General features: G+C 41.3%; 1 protein-coding gene and 1 long non-coding RNA gene across 4 annotated transcripts in view; one reads left to right on the top strand and one right to left on the bottom strand.

Moving 5' to 3' along the window:
- Positions 1 to 1656: 1656 nt before the first annotated feature.
- Positions 1657 to 6013, bottom strand: LOC129212838 (uncharacterized). Its single transcript, XR_008579295.1, has 3 exons — positions 5959 to 6013; positions 4623 to 4697; positions 1657 to 2361 (listed from the first exon to the last, which is right to left on the bottom strand). It is a non-coding gene; the product is annotated as an uncharacterized LOC129212838 (long non-coding RNA).
- Positions 6014 to 7599: 1586 nt separating this feature from the next.
- PKP2 (plakophilin 2) overlaps positions 7600 to 22318 on the top strand; it is a 45226-nt gene continuing 30507 nt past the window's right edge. For 2 of the 3 annotated variants that reach the window (XR_008574401.1, XM_054806727.1), the window contains exons 1-3: positions 7626 to 7974; positions 15697 to 15809; positions 18379 to 19073. Coding sequence is in view for 2 of the 3 variants with exons in the window: in XM_054806727.1 (XP_054662702.1) it covers positions 7761 to 7974; positions 15697 to 15809; positions 18379 to 19073 (1022 nt within the window). In the remaining variant the exon portion in view is untranslated. Of the gene's footprint in view, positions 7975 to 15696; positions 15810 to 18378; positions 19074 to 22318 lie in introns of all 3 variants that reach the window. The other variant, XM_054806737.1, reaches the window with a different exon arrangement.

Below are 22318 nucleotides of genomic sequence, written 5' to 3' on the forward strand. Positions count from 1 at the left end.
AGACTGGACGCAGAACTGACCCTGGGGCACACCGCCAGCTACAGGCCTCCAACTAGACTCTGCACCGCTCATCACAACCCTCTGGGCTCTGCCATTCAGCCAGTTCTCAATCCACATCACTCACGTCACCCACACTTCCTAAGCTTGTCTATGAGGATGTTATGGGACACTGTGTCAAAAGCCTTACTGAAGTCAAGGTAGACAACATCTACTGCACTTCCCTCATCCACCCAGCCAATCAAGCCATCATAGAAGGCTATCAGATTGGTCAGGCATGATTTCCCTTTGGTGAATCCATGTAGACCACTCCCAATAACCTTCTTTTCCTCCCCATGCTTAGAGATGGTCCCCAGAATGAGCTGTTCCATCACCTTTCCAGGAATGGAGGTGAGGCTGACTGGCCTGTACTTTCCCAGGTCCTCTTTCTTGTCCTTTTTGAAGACTGGAGTGACATTGGCTTTCCTCCAGTCCTCAGGCACCTCTCCTGTTCTCCATGACCTTTCAAAGATGACGGGGAGTGACATAGCAATAACATCTGCCAGCTCCCTGAGCACTCGTGAGTGCATCCCATCAGGGCCCATGGATTTGTGGATGTAGAATTTGCTTTTCACTGTTGGCCACCGTGACAGCATGGTAGGCTATCTAGATCTTTGATCTGATCCAGGACAGCCATTTTTCTGTTCTTATGGCACTCCCTAAATTGTGCAGGAAATGCCTAGCATATGAACTTTTTGATTCTATTATACACACTGCTGCCTATGCTAACTACAAAACTTAAAAAAGAGAAAGATTTATAGAAATTGGAAAGTATAAGGAACAAGGCAGCTATTTACACTGCAGAACTGGTTGCATTTATTGTGAGCCAGGACCAGGTTGGACTGTACTTTTCCTGACCTGGCTCACCCATGACAAATTACTACCAAAAATGTGCACATAAAAAGTTAATCAATCTGACTTCCTACCCCCCCCAAAAAAAGGAAGAAAAAGAAGGGAGAAAAAAAAAAAAAGCCCATTGGGAAATCATTGTGTTCGTAGAGCAGCTCTTGACAGCAGTTCTTGCTGGCCAGCTGGACCTGCTGGTCTTACACACAGATTGCTTATAAACTATTCTGGCAACTATCTGAGATTTTTCCTTTCCCAAGGAAACAGGCCAGCCAGCTTTGTGACTGCTTTGTGCACAAAGCTGCTAAAGAAGAGTCAAGGATCCAACCCAGAATGAATATTCATGTACACTTTGGTTTTCTTCCAACTTAATCTCCTGTATGTTTTAGTGCGCTCTGTCATTTTCTTATGGTGACTGGTTTGGATGCATTAATCTGGCATTATGCAGCTGAGTGTCTATTATAATAGAACTTTCATCTGTGCATCTTCAGGTTGTGGGAAAACAGTATGATATAGAAATAGCCTCCCATTATGCATTAAATAACATTGTAAAAATTGATTAGCTAGGTATGTGTGATATTTTAGATATAGTTAATCTCACTTCACAGCAGAAAATGAGTAGATGTCCTCCTCAATCCCCTTCAGGCCTGTCTTCTACAACTTCACAAAACATAATAGGAAAAGAAATCAGGATATTTTAATGAAACTAATGATTTTATTTTTGCCTGTAGGAGGGGTATTGACAGCTCTTATTAAAAAAAAAATCCACAAAATTTTAGTGTTATCTCCAAAGATGCTTTGATGGGGGAAATACGACCAGTAAAAACCTTTCTACTAACACTAGAAAAAAGATTGTTTTAAAATGTTGGTCTGTGTCCTCAATAACAACATCTCCTACATCATAAAATTAGGAGCAAAAAAGATAAAAAATTATTTTCAATTTCTGGATTACCACATTTCTTCAGGAATAGCATTTTATTCCTCCACCCCTGACTTGTATATGAAGATGAGACATCAGTCATTTGGAAGTATTGTTTACTTGTACAGAAGACAAAAATCTCTTATATTTAGCCCCTATCAAAAGAGGGCCTTGATAAAATTCAGAGCCTCTAGATGATACTGCATGCAATAACAACTCCAATAAACACTGGTATTGTGCTCCTGTGTCAAAAGTTTAAGAGTATTCATACCTCCACCTACATATATGACATCCATGGCCTGAGACAACTGAATAAGCGTGTTACTCAAAGCATTGATCACAGCTTACTGAAATTAGCTCTGCTTCATTCCTTTCATTCCAAACCTTGCAAACAAGTCACATTACATTGTTGCTCTTTTTAGCATAGCATCTGATAAGACCATTTGAATATGTCTTCCTACATCTTTCCTGGCTGTCTCCCCAGCACCCAGATGACTCAGGAAGTGATAGATGCAGAGCAAAACCTTTGTTCCAAAAACTGGTTACGTGCATCTCTGAGCCTAAAAAGAAAAAACCGAAACAAAACAAATCATACTTTTAAAGTATTACACTTGGTTACTAAAGAGAGGAACTAGGAATGGTAGGATAAAACAGAGCACAGGGACCTGGAAAGAAAAGAAATACGGACAGGAGAGCAGGCCTTGGGCACAGGCAATTGCCTAGGGCAGCAGGAACTCCGGCAGCAGACAGACAGCATACATGCACAGGCCATGCTGTTATTTTATCAACCCTTAAATGCAGCATTACCAACTCTGCCCATGCTTCCCTGCTGCTCAGTTCCGCCTGCTTTGCTAGCAAGCCTTGAGCCAGCTGTGATAAACTGTGTAAGAAGAGAGCAGTCAAAGCAACGTTATCCACGAGATATTGACTGGCTAAGACAGAATGGGCTTTACCACCTTCCCTCAAAACTTACTGCCCACCCCCTTCAGTTCACAGTGTGCAGCTGGTCCTGCCGAACACAAAGGATCTGTAGGGAGATGGAAAATCTAGACTAACACTGTCTCCTCCGCTCTTGCTCACTGAAAAATATCTTCCCAATGCAGCTGTGCAACCAGGCTCTCTCCTACCCACTGTGCAAAGAGGAGTCCACTAACAAGTAAAACCGGCCTGGACCCCACTGGGGAATCTCCACAGAGGTGATTCATAGTCAGGCCTCTTAAAAACCTTATCTCAGTTCTCTCTGTTCCTGCTGTCTCATCCATTGTGTCCAGACCTTTTTACAGCATCACAGAGAAGGACAGCTGTCATCATACACAAGGGCAGCCACACACCCCTCCCTTTCTCTTGGAGACTGCTCTGTCTACTTCATGTATCAGAGTATGATTGAACCCCACATCTTGTGCTGGGCATAGCATCTGAAAATATCCCCTGGTTGAATGCATCCCAATGAAGATCTCTAAAAGATCTCTAGCAGTAGCACCCCATTCCCATCAGGTCAAGCTTGGTGTGGCAGTGACAGCATGTAAAACTGCTCAACGGTCGGTGGCTCAGGACTAGCTCAAGCTGAGATTTTACCAGGGCCTACATCAGCCAACATCAGCTGCCACCCTAGTATAGGTGGGCTAGATAACCAACACCTCCAGCTGCAGGAAGAAACAAATTGAGGCAAGACCGATGAAATGAACACTGCTTTATCACCCAGGTCAGGATGCAAGTTAATCCTGTCCTACTACACAACAGAACAGCCATATGCCTGAGGAGCCACTGTTATTTGCAGCTTCAGGACCATCCTGAGTTCCTGCAGTCATTGGCTGTCTTGAGACATAAAGCAAAGCTCATAGCTATAAGGTAGTTTTGATACAACATTTTGCAAGTTGGGAAGTTTAGTCTGCTCTAGGCTCTGGCCTGGCTGTCCAAAAGCAGCATTTGCACACTCACCTCACTGAAGTGAGCAAATGAAGGTTTGTGACATTCCAATACGGATCATTGAGTGTGTGCGTGCACACGTGTGTGAGTGTTTTCTTTCCTCAGGCAATTTGCTGCTCCCTTGAACTCTGTGTAGGTCAAGGTAGAGAGCGCCCATCACAGCTCTTACTGCTTTTATTGTCACATCTCTGTCAGGCAGAGAACTGCTATCTCACTCATTTTACCAATTAAAAAGTTGTACTTTTCCCCTAGGTGGCTCTAAAAAAAAGTTTACTTTACATTATCCTACAGGACAAAATAGATGATATTCTGTTTCTCTGCTTCCAAAAAATGATGCTGGGGTGAAAGAAATAGGTATGTCATTGGAAGACAGTACAGGAAACAAGTGCCCGGTGCAAAAGACAGACGGACTGAACTTCAGTTCTACCTCCTGTAACAGATCAAATTGCAATAAAATACGGATCTCGGATTTTTAAGCATGGAGTTAACTCCTTCCTGGGTACGCTCTGCAGGCTTTACCTCCCTAGGAGCAGCGGCAGGAGCGGGCTTGGTCGTGGCGTTCCAGCAAGGAACACGCGGTGGCAGTGCGGCCTCTCTCCTCGCAGGGGTTTCGGGCACGGGAAGGATTCGTTCCCTTTCCCTCGGCGGGGTGACTCAGGTGAAACAAGGGTAGATGTAGAAACAGTGAGGCTATTCCTGACTAACCTGCACTTGCATATAACACCTTCAACCATGGGATTCAAAAGAAAAAAAAAAAATCCTGAGCGAATGGCACTTAATTTTTCATATGGTCCTAGAGGTACACATAGGAATAATTTTGTGGGCATTTAAGAATGAAACCCTTGCTGTGGAGCTATTTCACATTTAAACCAAACACCTCAATGTTCATACTTACACCCGTTTCCTCTAAGGTTCCTGCAGCTGAAAATAATCTGTTTCCAGGGTACGAACCCAGCTTGATCCGTAAGTCCTAACACAGATGGGGGGGAGGGGGGGAAGGGAAAGAAGAATGAAAGGACAAACTACTACAACTTTAATATAAATAGTATTTGTGGAGGACTGATGGAGAAAGGTTACATGGTTTAGGCCGAGCATATCTGGTCAGAATAACAAATAAGTCTTATAAAGAAATACGGGGTTTGCTGATCTGCTTGACTCCATCAGACACTGGACAGAAAGCAAATGGTTTTGTATGTCATTCCTCATCCCTTAGTCACTATATGCATCATAATTAAATCTATTTTTCAAAAATCTACATGAGCAGTCATCCATCACAAGTTGTGGTCCTTTCAGGGATAATCCCAACTATGTTGCTTTGCATCTGCAAATGGCACTGGTAAAGTATTTCCCTCTCAAAAGACTCCGGTTGGTTTTTTTGCAATTCAGTCGAGAAGAGGTGTTAATCCAACATAAGTCAACTTCAAGGAATTGCTATCAGTTACACGATATTTTCTTATTTTCCTCAGGTAAGAAAGAGCTTTAATTCGTTTGTATTTCAGATCTTGGCTAAGCATTGTCTGAATTGCTGTGCAGGCAAAATTCTTTCTCTCTCTTCTCCTCCCACCCCCCCAAACTTTCCAGTCAGCATTCCTAGTTACAAGGAGAGAAATCTGTCTCAGAAATCTCATTAAAGATTTTAAAGCCCACAGCAAACGGCAGTTTCTTTTGCCACGGATCTCACAAGCACAACTAAATGTACATACTTGCAAAATAAAGTTAATAAAAATTTAACATTTCTTCCAACAGAGTCAATGTTAATGTGTGTGTGTATACAGTGTCAGACGCATCTGAGGACATACACTGCAAGAGCATTTTCTAAATCCTGAATCCATTTCAGGTGTATTTTATGTGTGAAAGCAAAGTTTCAACTATTAAAACTATCCAGAATTCATGTTTGTGCTAGAGTTCAGAAATGGAGAAGAGGGTAGGGAAAAGGAGGAGAGGAGGAAATGTCTCACATTTTTTAAACTATTTTCTAATCTCCTCAGTAGTCCTCATTCATACGTGCAAAGAATGTAGTATCTGTTGTTTACTGGAAATGCTTTTGTGACTGTCTGTATGTCAGCAAAAGGGTCTAACATAGTTTCTGACATAGTTTACATTCCTTCCTGGCTGTGATGTGTCTTCCCCATTGTTTTTCCTGCCTTATCCTGCCCTTTCTTTCATTTTTTTTTAATCCTTCCACTTCTCTGTTACATTTTCCCCCTGCCCATTGTAGTTCTGCCACATACCTCCAACTTCCTTCTCTCCGCAAATGCCTGCTCCTCTTTCCCAGCTGGTACCCCCACAGCTTATCTCCAACCTTTCTGCTCCCCTACATAACCTTTCCCCATTTATAAGGAAGGAGTGTGTCACTCCATTTCTCTTCACCAGTGAAACTATTCTCACGTATCATTAACATGACCTCTTTAGTGATATGCCACGTTAGAACAAAAGGGAATGACATTAGCCAGACGAAGTGATGAGAAAGGCCAGAGCTCCCTCCCCCTCTTAAAGAAAAAAAAATGGGAGAGAGACAAAGAGTAAATCACGGGCAAAAGGATTCCGGACTCCTCAGTGTGGAGGCAGTTCCTCCTCCCCATACTGAGTTATCTGAGAATAAAGAAGGTGCTCTGGTTTTTTACGTTGTGGTACACCCTAAGACAAGGATCACCCCAGTTTCTCCCTAGCCACCCTGTACCCTCACTGCTGTCTGAAATTCTGGTGAAAAGCAAGCTACGTCAGCTCAGTTTGAGTCCCAGCATATTTGTGAAACAGTAGCACAGGAAGTTAAAAGCCACATTAATTTTCATTTGCTTTTAAGAAATACTAGCTTTTCTGTTAAAATACTACATTTAGTTTGCTGGGGATTTTTCTTTTTTTTTTTAATCATGCAACCCTGGATCATCTACTTTTTCTAAAGCCCGCACTTTTCTATCCCCAAGACTTTGCATGTTCCCTTTTTCCTCCTCCTTTCAACCCACCATGAGTAGAGTGTTTGTTTAAACAGTAACTCCAAGCTGTGTCCTGAGATAGCATGAGAACTTCAGCCTTCCTCCGTCTCGCCTTCACCGAGCCCTATTTCAGTGTGTAAGAAGCCACTTATGATCACGCAGGCAGGCACAGACCTTTGCAGGGGCACAGCCAGTCAGATTTGGGGGGGGGGGTTCAGCCTTTAATTCCGCAATTCCTTCACCACCTCTTTACAACGAAAGGGAGAGAAGGTGGCTGCAATTCCTCTCTCTGCAAATCCTCAGGACAGCCTGAAAAACACCGGAGAGCAGGAAAACCTCCCAAACCAGCTGCTCTAGAGCCCCTTAACACAATCCCGCCTGAAACTTTGATCTTCACAGCCAGGGACCACTCTATTGAAGCAGTGAAGTTTCACATCTTATATTTTAGGTTGAAACTTACGTGCATGTGCACAAAATGCAGCCAAGCGTAACATACAGAAGTGTCTTATATCTATACCATGATGCAAACGATCTATAAGGGACGACGCATGAGTACAGTGTATATTTATATGTTTAAAACGTGTGCATGTGTTGTCCCCGCGGGGTGTACGTGTGCCACAGGAACCCAGTTCCCCCCCTCCGCCCCCCGGGGGTCCCAGCCCGGCTGCGCAGCCCCTGCTGCCCCGGGACACCCCGGCGGGCTGCCGCCCGGGCCGGGACCCGCTGCCGCGCGGGGACAACGGGGACAGGCGGTGGCTGCCTGAGGCGGCGGCCGCGCCCCGCTGGCGAGGGCTGGGCCGGGCCGGGCAGCGCCTCTGCGCCGGACCCTTCACCCCGGCGGGAAGGGAAGAGAAGGAGAGGGGAGGGGACGGCCCGGCCCGGCCCGGCCCGGCCCTGCCCCGGGCGGCCGCGGCGGGCGGAGCGGGGGCGCGGGCCGTGCCTGGCACCTGCGCGGCGGGCGGGGCAGAGCCCGGGGCGGTGTTGGGCGCTGGGCGCGGCCCGGCCCGGCCCGGCCCTCGGCGGCTGAGCCCCGGCGCTGGGGAAGCGGCGGCGGCGCAACAGGTTATCGGCGCGGAGCGGAGCGGCGCCCGGCTGTGCCCATGGAGGGCCGCGGCCCCGCCGCCGAGCAGGGCTACATCCGCACCGTGCTGGGCCAGCAGATCCTGGGGGAGCTGGACAGCTCCAGCCTGGCGCTTCCCTCCGAGGCCAGGCTCAAGCTCTCGGGCGGCCGGGCCGGGGAGGAGAAGGCGCTGCGGATCCACCAGCAGGTCCAGCAGACGCTGGCCAGGAAGAGCCGGGGCTTGCTGCACAACGGTGAGTGCCCGGCCCCGGCCCCGCGCCGCTCGGTGCTGCCTGGCGGCTGTCGGTGGCGGTTTCGGAGGCGGCGGGAGAACGGGAAGGGGCTCCGGGGCGGCGGCCCCGGGGTGAGACCCGAGCTGCCCCCGGGCGGCCGCAGCCGTCTCCGCGGCTTCCCCGGGAGGTGCGGGCTGCTGGGGGCAGCGCGGTACCGGTCATCGGCCTTTACCGGGTTTGACGGAAAACCGTGGCTCTGTCGCGTCTTCCCTTTCGTTTTTCCCACCCAAGTGAGTCAGAAGTTTCTCCCTCCCAACCGCCGTAACTTGGTGAGTGGCGGGGGCTGCTCCCGGTTCACCGCCGCCCGTGGGATGAATCGAGCCGAGATTCTCCTAATCCAGCAACCGCTTGCTGTGCTTGTTTTAATACCTATACCTTAGCTTTACCCACTGGCTCTATGTGCGAAATAAAATGGGGAGAAATGTAGGAAATGTCCTTCCTTGTTTCAGCTGGAAATTAAAAAAAAAAAAAAAAAACCAACAAAAAACTAAAAGGAAGTTTGGAAAAGTAACTCTAAGAAAGGCGTGAACGGGAAACATGGAACGATAATGCTACCAGAACTGTATTTACCTCATTCTTTGACGTGCACGATACAAACTGAAGTCAATCAATCCTTGCCTCTAAGATCTTGTAGCCGGAAGGCCAGATCCGTCAGTAAGGTCTGCACAGTCGTGCCTTTTGCCAGGGTGCGACTGCAGCGTCAGGCACCCACGGGGTGACTTTGTCAGGTGCTGAGGGTTAAAAGCAAGCTTCTCGAGGGGTTTAGTCTTAACTATTAACGGTGAAGAGATGTGTTGTTTTCAAAGTAAATTAAAAAAAAAAAAAAGCAACCCTTACCATGAAAACTTCAATCCTGTTTTTAAATAGGAAGATATTTCTGACTTACAGGTTGTATAATCTGTTGCTTGGTTGTCATTAAAGAAGCTATACTTTACTCATCCGTCTTCTCAGGCAGAGGAATGTTGCCTTGTACTTCATCTGGCTTCCATCTAAAAAACAGCTCATGGCAAAAATACATACAATGCAGACACAGACATACTCTGCTCGGACAGATTAGGTACACACATTGCATAAACAGGTATACACAGCTATGCAATGTGCAGCTACACATGCAAGTCCTTAGCTTGGCAGGTCTCATTTAAATAAGCTTTCTAAACACTTTTAGAGTGACTTGATTTCTTTTTCTCTTAATAGCGAGCCTGGGAAAAGTTTTTTAAGCAATAGTTAATAAATTAAATGGTGTCATGAACTGAGATCATGTCTCTAAACTATGTATAAAACACTATGAAGACAAAGCTCCATCCTTCTAACTCATCTTCTCTGAAATATATTAACGGACCTGATGGATTTGAGGGTAGTTGTCTTGCTTTGTTTTTCTAAAGGTCAAGTATTTGAGCCCTTTGCATTTCTGAGACGCCCAAATTTTTAAGCTTCAGGATCAGGAGTGGCAAATGTCATGTCTGTTACATGTATTGGTCATGCATAAAATCAACTTCTCTTCTTTCAAATATATTCTTGTGCCCAACTCATCCTGCATTTTTTTTAGTCCCACTGCAAAACTCAGAAAAAATAAATGGAACTGGAATCTATTCCATATAGTTATACATGTGTGTATATATATGTAATATATGCATGTATAATTGCATATAACTGTCCATCTATCTGTCTCTCAAATATCTATAATGCAAATCAAATGCCTATCATGTATTTAATATGTTGACTTTCCTGAGAAATACAGATATATACACATGTGTATCCCAATGTGCTTTCTTCATGGACTTGCTCAAAATTTGACTATGCTTTGAGAAACATTTGAATTTTTATATGTAAGGTACTTTTTCAAAATATGCGCTGTTTTACATGCAAAAACTCACTTTCTCTGAATTATAACAGTTTTCTAGATACATTCACCAAGGGTCCCATATTGTTTACTGTTGCAGGGAAGACAATACAAAGATTTAGAAGGAGCAGGAGCAGGCCCCTGTGATATAACTGTCGTATCTGCAGGAGTATTTCAGGCCCCGTTCAGCAAGGTACTTAGCACATACCTAACCAGAGTATTCACATACATGCCTAAAATTAGCCAAGCACATAACCACTGGGTATGAAAAATCAGTGGTAGTTAAGGTCTTACCCATCTGTGCACACCCATTTTCCACTGGAACTCGAAGCCTTGAAGCTGCAAGAAGTAGTTTGTCAGGCAGCATAATTTTTCCTTAAAGTTTCGAATTAAAGGTGTTTGCTTAGCATTCAGCATTACCTTTTAATGGAAAAACATCTTTTTGCCTCCTTCTCCCATATTGTTTGCAGGTTTATGCCTTTTGCCCCCCTTTTTGAGGGTGTATTTCTTCTTTTTTATAATAGAAATTCAGGTCATCCTCAGATTTGAGGATTCCAGCAGCTGCCAGATCACTGAAGTCACGTACTGCCCCAACTCCTTTCAAGACTTTGTCAAACGCTGTTAATAGTTTTTCAAGCAGTAGTTTAACAACAGCTGCAACTTTCCCAGTTCATCAGTTGCTGAACCTTTATAAATTGGAGATTACGCTGCCCTGAAAAATTTTGAACAACTAAGCAGCTGCATCAAATTTCTGAATGCTATTTAAAGGTGGAAATGGGATGGTAGATAGTTCAAAGAACTATCAAAGAACTGTCAAAGAAAAACGGCATTCAGAATCATATACTTTAACGACTGGTGTTTTTCAGCTCACGTATGATGCAACAGTATTGATTACTTTATGTTCACTGTAGTCTATTAAACTTTATTCTGTTTATGAGTCCACTTGCCTCTGATCTTGTTCCATTTGGATTTTGATTGGCTTTTAAAATTAATTTGTGGTATTCCTTTTATTTCTTTAGTATAATCCCTTGACTAAAGTCTACTTTCCTGTACCTCCTGTACATCCTTACGAGTTCCATTGTAAAAAATGAGGGCAGAACTGGGTAATATATCATACAAAACCAAGCAACCTGATGTATTGCTGTCTGTGTAGAAATTCTTTCTGGAACACAGGCTTTTATAAACACTGTGTTTATAAAAAACAGAATTAAAACTTATGTGATTTCCAAATCAACAGCATGAGATACAAGACGGTTGCAATCAGAGCCTTATTGATTCTTCACATTTCTTCATTTCTAAAATTCTTAGTAGTATTTTTTTGTTAAACTTGCTTTTAGAGGTTTTGGGGGAGTTTTTTATCCTGAGCCTTCTCTTTTGCAGAATTCTGACCATATTAACTGCTCTGCAGTGATTTTCTGTTTATCTCTTTGTGGGAAAAAGGAAGGAGAAAAAATTCCTTGTTAGTGACTTCCACTTCTTATTGGTTTCATTACATCTCTCACCTCTGCTTCCTGAGCCAGAAGAAATCAAATTTTCTTAAATTTGAGCACTTGTGTAAATGTACTGACCAGCACAAAGTAAAAAAATGTTAGAAAAGCTCCTTTGAGACCAGGCATGTACTGGCAGAATGATGAAGGAGCATGATCAGAAAGAAAGCTCTTTGATCTGTAGATAAAGTGATTCAGTGAAGTTTTTGATATGCCATTCTTAAATGTCACCATCTCAGTCCGTAGTGAGTGGTAGAGTATAAAAAAGGATTAGAAGTTGACAGTCCAGGAACACTTACGAGTCTCTGTCGTGGATATAATCACCCACCTGCCCTGAGCAAGAGCGGACAATGGATACTCGGCAGGTGGGCACTCAGGATGCGTGAAAATATCGCAGTCCTTAATAGACTTCTGTGTAGAGGGTACAGCTACATAGATGCCTGCAGTGGCGGGGTTTAAAGCCAAAATTTGGCTTTCATGGTAACCATTCAAATATGAAAGCACTGAAAAAGACTCACAACTGAGCGTTAACAGTGCACATGATTTAAGGGGAATTTGATACACCTAACTCCTTACCAGAGGATAATTGTCTTTTTCGTATATCATATATCTTAGAGATGCCTCTTGTCATTGTTACTTTGGAAAGCCAAGCAAACAGGAGATTGATCTGTCTGCAGCCATAGGCAGCGATTGCTGGGGAGGAACTTTCAGGGACTGTGCGATGTTGGACCTGTCACATCCAGGGGAGCAAAGGGGGCTCGAGAAGAGCCTCTATGAAGACGGATGGGATTTTTTTCCTCAGTTATCCGTACAGTCTCTCTCCTGATAGCGTAATTATTTTGTCAGATCTCAAAATTTGGTCATAACTGTTGCGATATCAGGTGATTTTTGTGCAGCTTTTATTTTAGGCGTGGAGAAGAGCAAAGGGGTTTGGTTTTCCCCCTCCACTGACCACATCCAAAGCGTTCCTGAGCTGCTTTAGTTCATACCGACAGGGGAGAGGGGAGACTGTGATAAATGGTTCCACTCAATTGCCCACACATGGGTGGCTACTGCTGCCTGAGATGCCTGAGTTTTCCAAAATGTCCTCATGGGTTGACAGACATGACGCAGGGCCTGTAGGAAACCCATCCTTTTCTTGACTGGCTGCTGGAAATCAAGCGTGGTATCCTATGGCCTCTCAAATGGCATTTGTCCCCTATGGATGTGTAATTGAATTGTGTGCATATTTTCCGAAGAGGGAGTTTTTGTGAGACTTAAAACACTGAGTCTCACAGTTAGAAAATATTAATCCTAACAGTAAATGAACCCATAATATAAAACTAAAAAAAAAAAAAATTAAAAAAATCAGTCATTGCTTTCTCCTTTTTTTTTTTTTTTAAACCAGTGCCCTGAGTGTATAAGAACTGCCTAACGATTTTTGAATAACACAATACTGAGCAAATGTGAAAGGTGTGAAAAACATGTAGGTTTTTGTAGTATGGTGAAAATAAGCTGTAGGAAGCCTCAGTGACAGAGGCAAGTTTTCGTTAGATCACCTATTCTGCATCTCGTAACTAGTGGAAAGACGCAGCATTTTAGTTACCACTTTTTCCTTTAACACGCTGGCTTTTGGCACAAGTGAAGAGGACACGGTAAAAAGACATACATTTTATGGCTACCTAATTAATGTACAGGTAAAATGCTGACAAAATAATTTAATTTACTTGTGTAAGAGCAAGCAAGAGATACTGTAAATGCGAAGTGAAATTCCGTAAGCTAACATATAGTGTGTTTATCTCTGAAAGAGAAAAATGTTTACTGACGGATAGTTTCACAGGGAGACTGAAGGTTAAAAAAAGAGGACTGCTTGAAGATAACTGAGTGTTGCAATTTCTGATTGGCTGTATTTTGCTTTTGCAAAGAGAGAACTGTTAGATATGTAGTTTATCCTCAAATAGTTCATGGACAGCCTTGTTATTTTTAATTTATCCTCATTTTTTTAATAAAGACAGGGAGTTTAGAGTTACCTAAAACATGCACAAATTACTTGCTGAAAGGGTCTTTATGCCCTAAGTAGATAAATGCTGAGAGTAAGTTCTCATTAAGTAAACTGGACAATAAATACTAACTATAAAGAAACAGAAATGTATATGTATTTAAAGACTTACTATGTGAAAGTACTTTAATATGCAGCAATGACTAAAGCAAATCTTTAAAAAGCAGGCACAGGCAATAGGCTGAGATGGAGTCTTATTGGGCACCTGAAATAGTACATTGATATGGGAATTACATCACACAAACGAGAGATTAATATGAATTTGTAGATTTTGGATGTCGGTGAACATTGGAAGGAATTCTTTTTCAATATAAAACAAGTTTCCTATTACTGCTTTCTCATGTACTTAGGTAACCCTCGGGCTATGGCAACCTTGTAATGTCACGAAGGAATTATTACAATCCAAATCATGAGTTTGACCAAGCTGCATCATTCCACTCTCATGATGCAAAGTTACCGTGAATGTGTCTTAACAAATCACCTAATACATGTTTAAATCTGTCTCGCATGGCCAATATGAGAGAGTTGGAAAGTATGATTAAATAAGCAAAATAACTGCAAAGTATGATTGAATTAGGCTTCAAATTATCGCAGTCTTCTATTGTATTGTATTGTATTATACTATATTATATTATACTATACACAAATTTGGACTTATCCAGGTAGCTATGTGCTAGTGAGAATCATTCATAAATTATTCTTGTTGCATGAGTCTCGTTTCTTTTTATTCTTGTCAAGCCCTTTACTAACTACAGACACTAAGGATCAAGGATACAGGAGTACTGAAGCTCCTAGGGGCACTCGCACGCACCTAATGAAGCCCGGAGTCTAACTGCGTGACCTGAAAGTCTCAGCTATTTACCACACATACACTAGGGGCTTCAAAAATCCCAGCAGGCACTTGCCCGCGTGTTTTTGGCACCTGAATTCCCATGGGCATATGACTTCTACTATTTTTACAAGTGGAGACTTCATCAGTTTGACCAAGTTAATGACTGGTTCTTTAGATTTCTTTTCTGTAGTATCTCAGGTAATACCTGCTATTTTGAAAATGTGTGTCCAATTACCTTCTTTATTGACCACTGTTATCTGTTCAGCCTGAACTTCTGCAGCACACACTGGCCCCATTTATGACCGATTTGAGGTGTATCTTTCAACTTCTGCTTCACCTCTTTAAACTTGTCTATGTTATAACCTGTGTTATTTATATTCCTATATGCAGATTCTCATAGTAACACAGGAATTTCGTGAACACTTATTTCACCAGTATCTGTTGCTTTTAAAAAAAATTATTAATAGAAGCACTTCTTCTTTGAAAATGTATTGTATCAGTGAAAGAGAAACAGCCTGAAGTTTTTTGTTTGGTTGGTTGGTTTTAATTAAAAGAAGAATGAAGTTTTAATGAAAGAAATAATCACAGTGCACTGTTCTATTTTCAAAGCTGGGTTGTGGGAAAAAAAGAATCAGAGCAGATACGCTGTGGATCTTCTGCGTTACCTGTAGGTGCAGATTTGAAGTGTCATTAAACAACCCTGCTTTACAGCATCATATGCCACGTGCCTCCATAAGCCATGGAATTTGTTCATGGACTCTTCGTGCTCTTTGGGTAAAGGACTGAGAACTTTAGTGAAGCATTACTCACTCCAATATATTATCATTAAACTAGCACCTAAGGGACAAGAAACATCAACAGTTGAGGTAGACAACAAAGAAATAAACAATCTGTACTCAGTGTGTGCTGTTTATTGACAGTGGTACGTTGTGAAAATTGCATCTCTAGGGTGCACAGTAAGAGAGGCATGTCAACCCCTGTTTCTCATCTACAGTCTACAGCTGTAATATTTTAATTTCTTGTGTACTGCACAAGTTATAGTCAGCCTCTAATGTAAACCATACATATATGTTCAAAGTGGTTATAGTGGAAAATAAGTGTTCTTAGTAGCTGTTCAGTAATACCATTTCTCGGTACTTAATAATGTCATTATCTGGGATATTCAAAGTATCAGCTTGCTATGTTAAAACATTTTTCGTTAAATAGCTACATGAACAACAAGACTTCTGAAAGTTAAAAATATGTCTTAAGTAAAATAAATAGGAAACTGAAAAAAATGGCTTGTGTCCTTGGAAAGCTTTGCTTCACCATCTTTTGAATGTGATATACTGAATGCAAAACTCTTTCCATCATTTTCCTGTCTGATTTTCAGTTTATATATATTAATGGCAGTGCAGACTGGGACATTTCCCTAGTACTGTAAATCATCCTTTATAACAATATCATGTTTTGTTAAAATCTTACTAATATTAGTCTTTGGTTACAGGCAGTTTGCACCGTGCATCCAGTGTTCCAGAGCGTGTCTATAACATGGGACTTACTGAAAATGATTTTGCACCAAGAACTTCCTATGGTTTCTCGTATTATCAGTCAAACCAGGTGAGGAAAAGAAGACAAGAAATAGAAATAAATATCATATGCATAGTTTATCCATTTTGTTACCACAAACGATAGCATGTAGATGGTTTTTCAAGGGTTGCTTGCTCACTTGTTTGCTTTTTAAAGCCTGATTTCTAGAAAAGGAGGTTTTTACAACTGAGATTTGTTAACATTTTTCCCCCTTCTGGTGACATCTGAGCCCAATAGCTAAATCCAACTCAGTCATATAGATGGGCTCTCTGCAATCTTGTTGGTTTTATGAGAATTGGCATCAGGGTAGAAAGTGAAAAACTATATTAACACTCCACTAAGGCAAAGGCTGTGACAAGTCAGATCTTTGTCCGTCCCAGCAGGCAGCAGGTCAGCCAGCATGTCCATAGCTCAAAGGGCTGGAGGCCATGCTGCCACTCACCCAGCCCAACAGTTGGAGGTCACTAGAGGAAGTCCAGCGATCCCACGGGGTAACGAATGACATGGGTAGGAGCTGGGAATGTGGTGAAAGAGGTTAGGAAATTAAGCATCCAAGACCACAGGAAAACAGATTGCTTTAGTTTCACGATGACAGGTAGACTGTTTCTTATCATTTAAAATAATCCTGTTGCAACCAATTTTAGCATTACAAGAATTTCAGCAGTACAGTCCTTGCAATACAATGGGGTTTCTAAACTATCTAATCATAAATTCACTTGTTATTTTGACCAACTTTTCTCAGGTTCATGGCCTGAATGCTAAGATAAGTAATTGATTTTCTGCAAGGTTTGTGACACAGCTTATAACTGGTATGAATCTATTTGAGGAAACAACCATATGACTTGGAAATCCACACATAGCTCAATAGCAACGCTACTGCATGATCAGTATTAGTAAACCGAAACCAGTTCAGCTTGGGAACAGAAACATTTATTTAATAAATAGCTGTATATGTAGAGCCAATTCTTTCTTAATTTTAGATTACTCAAGAATGGCTTATTCTCGTTAAAGGAAGTAGCCCAGCTTCTGGCCAGTTAATGAAGCAGCTCTGGCTCTGTATGGGTAGAGTTAGAACCATTTACTTCTTAAATACATTTCCTTCTCTGTCCTCCTATCCTCTGTTCTCACCTATCATCCAGTCCATAATATTTGATGTGAATCTCTTCTTTCTAGAAGACAAGAGGAAAACTGAAGGTGACATAGGAACCACAAGAATATACTATAGTATTCCAGGCAGGAAAAAAAAAAAATAATAATAAAAGACAGACTATTTGTCCTGTGTGAAAGCCAGAAAAAGCCACAAGGTCTAGTATTTCACAAAAGCATTAATTTCCTTATCCCCAAACAAAAGATAAAGATATCCTTGCATAGTTTCTGTAAAATAAACAGATATATCCAATGATCCTTGCCTCAGCCTACTATATTCAGCAACCTTTACTCCTTTTGTGAGTTGATTATCACCCTCAGTAACTCCTCAACAGTGAAATTATGGGATTTCAGTCTGGCCACTGCTAAGCACTGTCCCTTCAATTAATAACTTCTGTAAGCTTCTCAGCTTAACTTAATAAATGCCTTTAATATTAAAAAAAACTTTAATACAACATAGAAATAGAATATATGGGGCTTTGATTTATGGCTGGATGACACTATGCTTACTGATTTTTTAAAAAAATTGGGCCATAATTCCTTTATTTCAAGGTCAGATAGGCTCCCAAGTTGATTTAGTTCTGGAAGGTCTTGAATAGAGTATGGTGTCCAAGTGAGAGCATAAGAAAAAGGTAGAAAATTCGAGAGTCCCCATATGGCACCTAAACAGTAAGAATCTTGAAGACACATCCTGCAAAGAAAGGTTGAAGGAATTGGGTTTGTTGAGTTTAGAAGAGAGAAACTTATAAAACAAGATGGTGATCCATTACTGTCCATGCCCATTAGGGATAGGAAGAGAAAAATCATCTTAAATTGCAACTGTAGAATTAAGGAACCCTTTGTGATGGTGAAATGGTCAGTTTGGTTTCCTTGGAATGTTATGTAATCTCCTTCATTATTAAGAGGTTAGACAAACAGGGAGGGGACTGTCTCTTCTTACTAGATCCTAACACAATGTGAACAGGAGGGCTAAATAACCTTATATTAATAAGGTTAATAGCAATATGCAGACACTTTAGTATAATATTTTAATATCTGATTAATTTTCTTCTGTCTATTGGACAGCCTTGAATTTAATTTTAGTAGCAGATGTGGGTGTTAATCCCCACGGAGTTACAAACTGAAACTAAAATCTCCATTAATAAGCAGACTCTTCACTACCAGGCAAAAATGACTTACGCTTCTATTTTGAGTTAATGAGAGAAGACTAGATGCTTAGACTTTTGTCTCCTAATGTTTAGACCATACTTCTTTGTTAGGCAGATACAAAGAAGTGTTGCAGAATTGCATTTAATACACAATTTTGGTGATGTTCACATTTTGTTTTCTGATTCTGATAGCAGACCTTAGAATTTTTATTTGTTTGTTTGTTTGATTGATTGATTGATTTGCTATTAATTCTAAATGCTGTGATCTTACTGTGACACCTGTTCTTTTATGCACCCTTGAACAGGTGGCCTCACCATCCTCTTATACAAATGGCTGGGGGACAAGGATTACTTACAAGACAATGGAAGACAGAGCTCAAAGACAGCCTCTGAAGAGACTAGAGGTTTCACCCCAGCGAGATCCTGAAAGATTGGCATATGTGTCCAATGATTTTCCCTATGACAGAGGGATTTCAACAGGATTCTCCATGAGGCATGGAGATAGCAGGAGATCCAGCAGGACTGTGCCACCAAGATACGCTCGGTCTGAGATTGTTGGTTACACTCTTCGTGATTCAGTGAACAGAGGACGCTCTTTTAAGAGACAGTCCCAGATGGCAGCTATTAATAATGCTGTCGTTGATGGTGTCTACCCCAGCCCCACTGTACCTCTGTACCATCAAGCAAGCAACAGTCGCAGTATGACTAACCTTTTGGAGAAAGAGAACTACCTGACCTTGGGCAGTGCGATGGGACAAGTCAGATCACCAACTGCTTCCCATTTGGGGTCTCAAAACAGGCAATCTTCAAGGTCCAGCTGGTACCAAACTACTTTCAGAAGCACACAGACCAGGAGGGAACCTTCCCAGCCAGCTTCAATAACCAGTGTCACTGCAGAAATTGATGGGAAGAGGATGCCATTAACAGCTGCTATGGCAGCAGCAGGGAGAAATGGTTTCCTGCAGAGCGAACAAGTCACCATCAATGGATCTCAGCTAGGGTAAGCACGATGCAGGACCTGCTTTGGTTCTGGGGTGTCACAGCTGAAAGGAACCTGTTTATTTAAAAAGAGAAAGTAAAGTGACAGCTCATAGCTCAGCAGCCAACACAGTGTATGAAATGTCAGTGTGGGGGATGCAGAAGGTAGGTTTGCTTTAAAAAGTCCACTTCCAGTGCAACAGAGGAAAGGGAGAAAAAATGTACGTCCACACCTCCTGCTCAGATTTGGGACCCCCTTTTGCCAAGAATTAATCAGTTTTACAACACATGAAGTAGTCACTGAGTAATTTACAACCTAAGTCACAATACACAATAATGCATTGGCAAATTTATGAGACCTGATGATTTCAGCCATGGTTATCACAAGAATAGGTCAGAAATGTTCCAGCGAAGCAGCTTTTGGCAGATTGACAACTTCCAGTTAAAAATCCTTCATGGTTTCGAAGAAACATTTTAGTTTTGATAAACTTCAGTTAAAACACAGGCAGAAATTTCTCTTACCACTCTAGCACCATCCATCCCTAGAACAAATATAAACAGCTCTAAATCTCAGCATACCAGAGCTTCTCACTACCATGAGATCCTACATGCTCTGAGGATGCTATCTTAATTTGAAGCCCTATTAGCTCCGTGGCAAATTCCCAAAGCTGCCATCAAACTTTAGGAAAATTGTTCAGAGTCTTAGAAGCATTAATTATTATTTTTTTCCAAAATTACTTTTTTTTCCCCTGAAATTCCCTTCCAGAGAAGATTTCAGAATGTCTAAAATCAGTTCCGTCTTCAAAAGAGAAAATTTATCAGTTCTGAAATTCCCCTCAGGAGTGAATATTTTTTTCACTTTAGAATTATTCTGATTGTTTACAGAGCTCTTAAGGCTCAGTGGACAGAACAAACCACTTTGTAAACAGGAGATGGTTACTTACACTGTTTACTGTGGTTTCTGTTGTTTTATAATCCAAATAGGATCCCAAGGCTTCTTATGTAAGTTAATCATGGTGTAATTTATAACGGCGTTATTAAGAAATGTCTCTTTTTCCATAACTGTGTATCTGTTAAGTTCATTTTTCTGAAGGCCACATCTCTTCTTTTTTTAAATTTGCTACTGTGTGAGATGAGGTATCATCTGATGTCACTGGTGTGTACAGGTCAGATATTTTCTGTCAACTACATGTTGTATGTAATGATGAGACTGACAAAGATGTATGGTCTTGTGCCCACATCTGATCTGGATTGAAATTTTCACCTCTGGGTGATGCAGGAGTTAAGAGATCTGGTATCAGTGATGTGACTCTTAAGTATCCAGTCTTTATAGCAAGTAAGTCAGTCCAGAAAAAACATCTGAGAGCTCACAACAGCTGAAGAATTTGGAGTAGTAATGTTGAAAACAGGTACCTGGGAGGACTTTGTTTCTCAGTAAGACAGGCATATATCCCATTGACTTAATTCACTTAACTTTAAGCACATTCTTGAGTGGGTTTCTGAGCCACAACCAGCAATTTTGATATTTAATTTTGTGTAGGAGCAATTTTGGTTCTTCTTTTGCAGGTGCAGACTGGAGTCTGGTTGTCTGCCTGCACAAAAGTGTTTTTCATACCTGGAGATGTAAACACCTATCTTCAGTCATTGTGCAAGTGGCTTGCTTGAGACCGTGCTGAACTCCCGGTGGAAGATTTGTGACCTAATGGAAATCTTTTTGACAGCTTAATTCCTTAAATGCCAGTTTTTAAGCTCAGCTTTTGCTGGAAATTACAGAGAAAAACAATTGGAAGTGCTGTGAAAGCTTCTAAAGTTCCTTTTGCAGATGTTTATAGATTTCATTTGTCTCAGTACTTCTATTTAATTTACTTGTACATATCTTGTTTAGATTTTCAAATATCCTAGGTTCTATTTTAGTTTCATAGCTAGGTTTTTGGGGGAGTGAGGGGCTCTTTATTCTACCCAAAGTGTAAAAAAGTCTCTGTAAAATACATTAGTGAAGAGAATGGTGAAAAGCAGCATGTAAGATACAATTCCACAAGAGATTTGCACCACTAGATTCTTAAATGACGAGGAAGAAACTATAGCCATTTTAGCTGACTGAAGTCAGCAATTGTTACATATGCTTATGTACTAACATGTATATGACAGCCACATACATTATTGCTGTGTTCAGACATCCAAAATACAGATTTAATAACTCCTTTTGTAATTCTTGTCACTGGAAGGGCTTGCTGCAGAAATCCTGTTTTGGTTGTATTACGTTCTGGTTCATCCACATCTAGCTACTGCACAGTTTAATGCAGAATTAAGTATTTAAAACATAATAGATGACATTTTGCTTTGGGGTATACACTGCAGTCAAATCCGAGATATTTCATTTAAGTCCATCATTCTACCAGTAGTAGAATAATTTCTTCTGACAAGACTTCTCAGTTTAAGAAGTTAGTAGAGACTTTCACATTTCTTGTCATTTCCCATTCTCTTTGATTTTAAGGTTGCATTATGTGATACATTGCTGCCTTGCCTGTTGCTCGCTTAATAATGGAAGGGGGAGAAAAAAGATAACCCTGTTTTCTGAGTAATTTGACTTTTCCAGAAATTTGTACTTTTTCTAGTAAATCACAATTTAGGTCTTTCCAAGGCTAATTAAGAGGATGTAAAGTAGTTGTGTAAGGTTAAAGAGAAGTAGTGGGCTAACTGTATATAGCATTTGAAATGTATATAAAAGCATTTTCAAACTTTCTGTAGAAGAATTAGCTGATGCTATGAAATCAAAGTAGGAAAATCAGAGTATAGAGATGCTGTCTCTGTGTCTTCTGGTAAAGTGAAGCAGTTAAAAGCATCCTCATATCAAGGGCTTAGGAGAGAGAGAGATTCAACCTGGAGCTGTTTGAAAAACAGCTGCTTACAGAATCTGACCTCTAAATGTGCTGAGAGCTGTCACAAAATGATTAGACAACAGTGTGTATATCTCTCAAAAATGTTAAATTCTGGCAATTAAGGTGAAGTCAGAACTTGTCAAATCATTGTTCTGTTTAACAACCATTGCCTGAATGTCTATTTGTTTGTCGTCATTACACACGCTAATCAGCCACACGGCTGTTAAGTTTGCCAGTAAATGTTTTGAGAGTAATCATTGCGTCAAATTCTATTTTGACCAAAGTTAAGGTGCTGCAACTTTATGAATACCATTGAGGGACAAAGATTATATTGCATCCTTCATTACCATCAGATAAAATGTTAGCGAATGTTCTTTTTATCCAGTGT

The sequence above is a fragment of the Grus americana genome, chromosome 1 (genome assembly GCF_028858705.1).
Source record: "Grus americana isolate bGruAme1 chromosome 1, bGruAme1.mat, whole genome shotgun sequence".
Taxonomy (NCBI): domain Eukaryota; kingdom Metazoa; phylum Chordata; class Aves; order Gruiformes; family Gruidae; genus Grus; species Grus americana.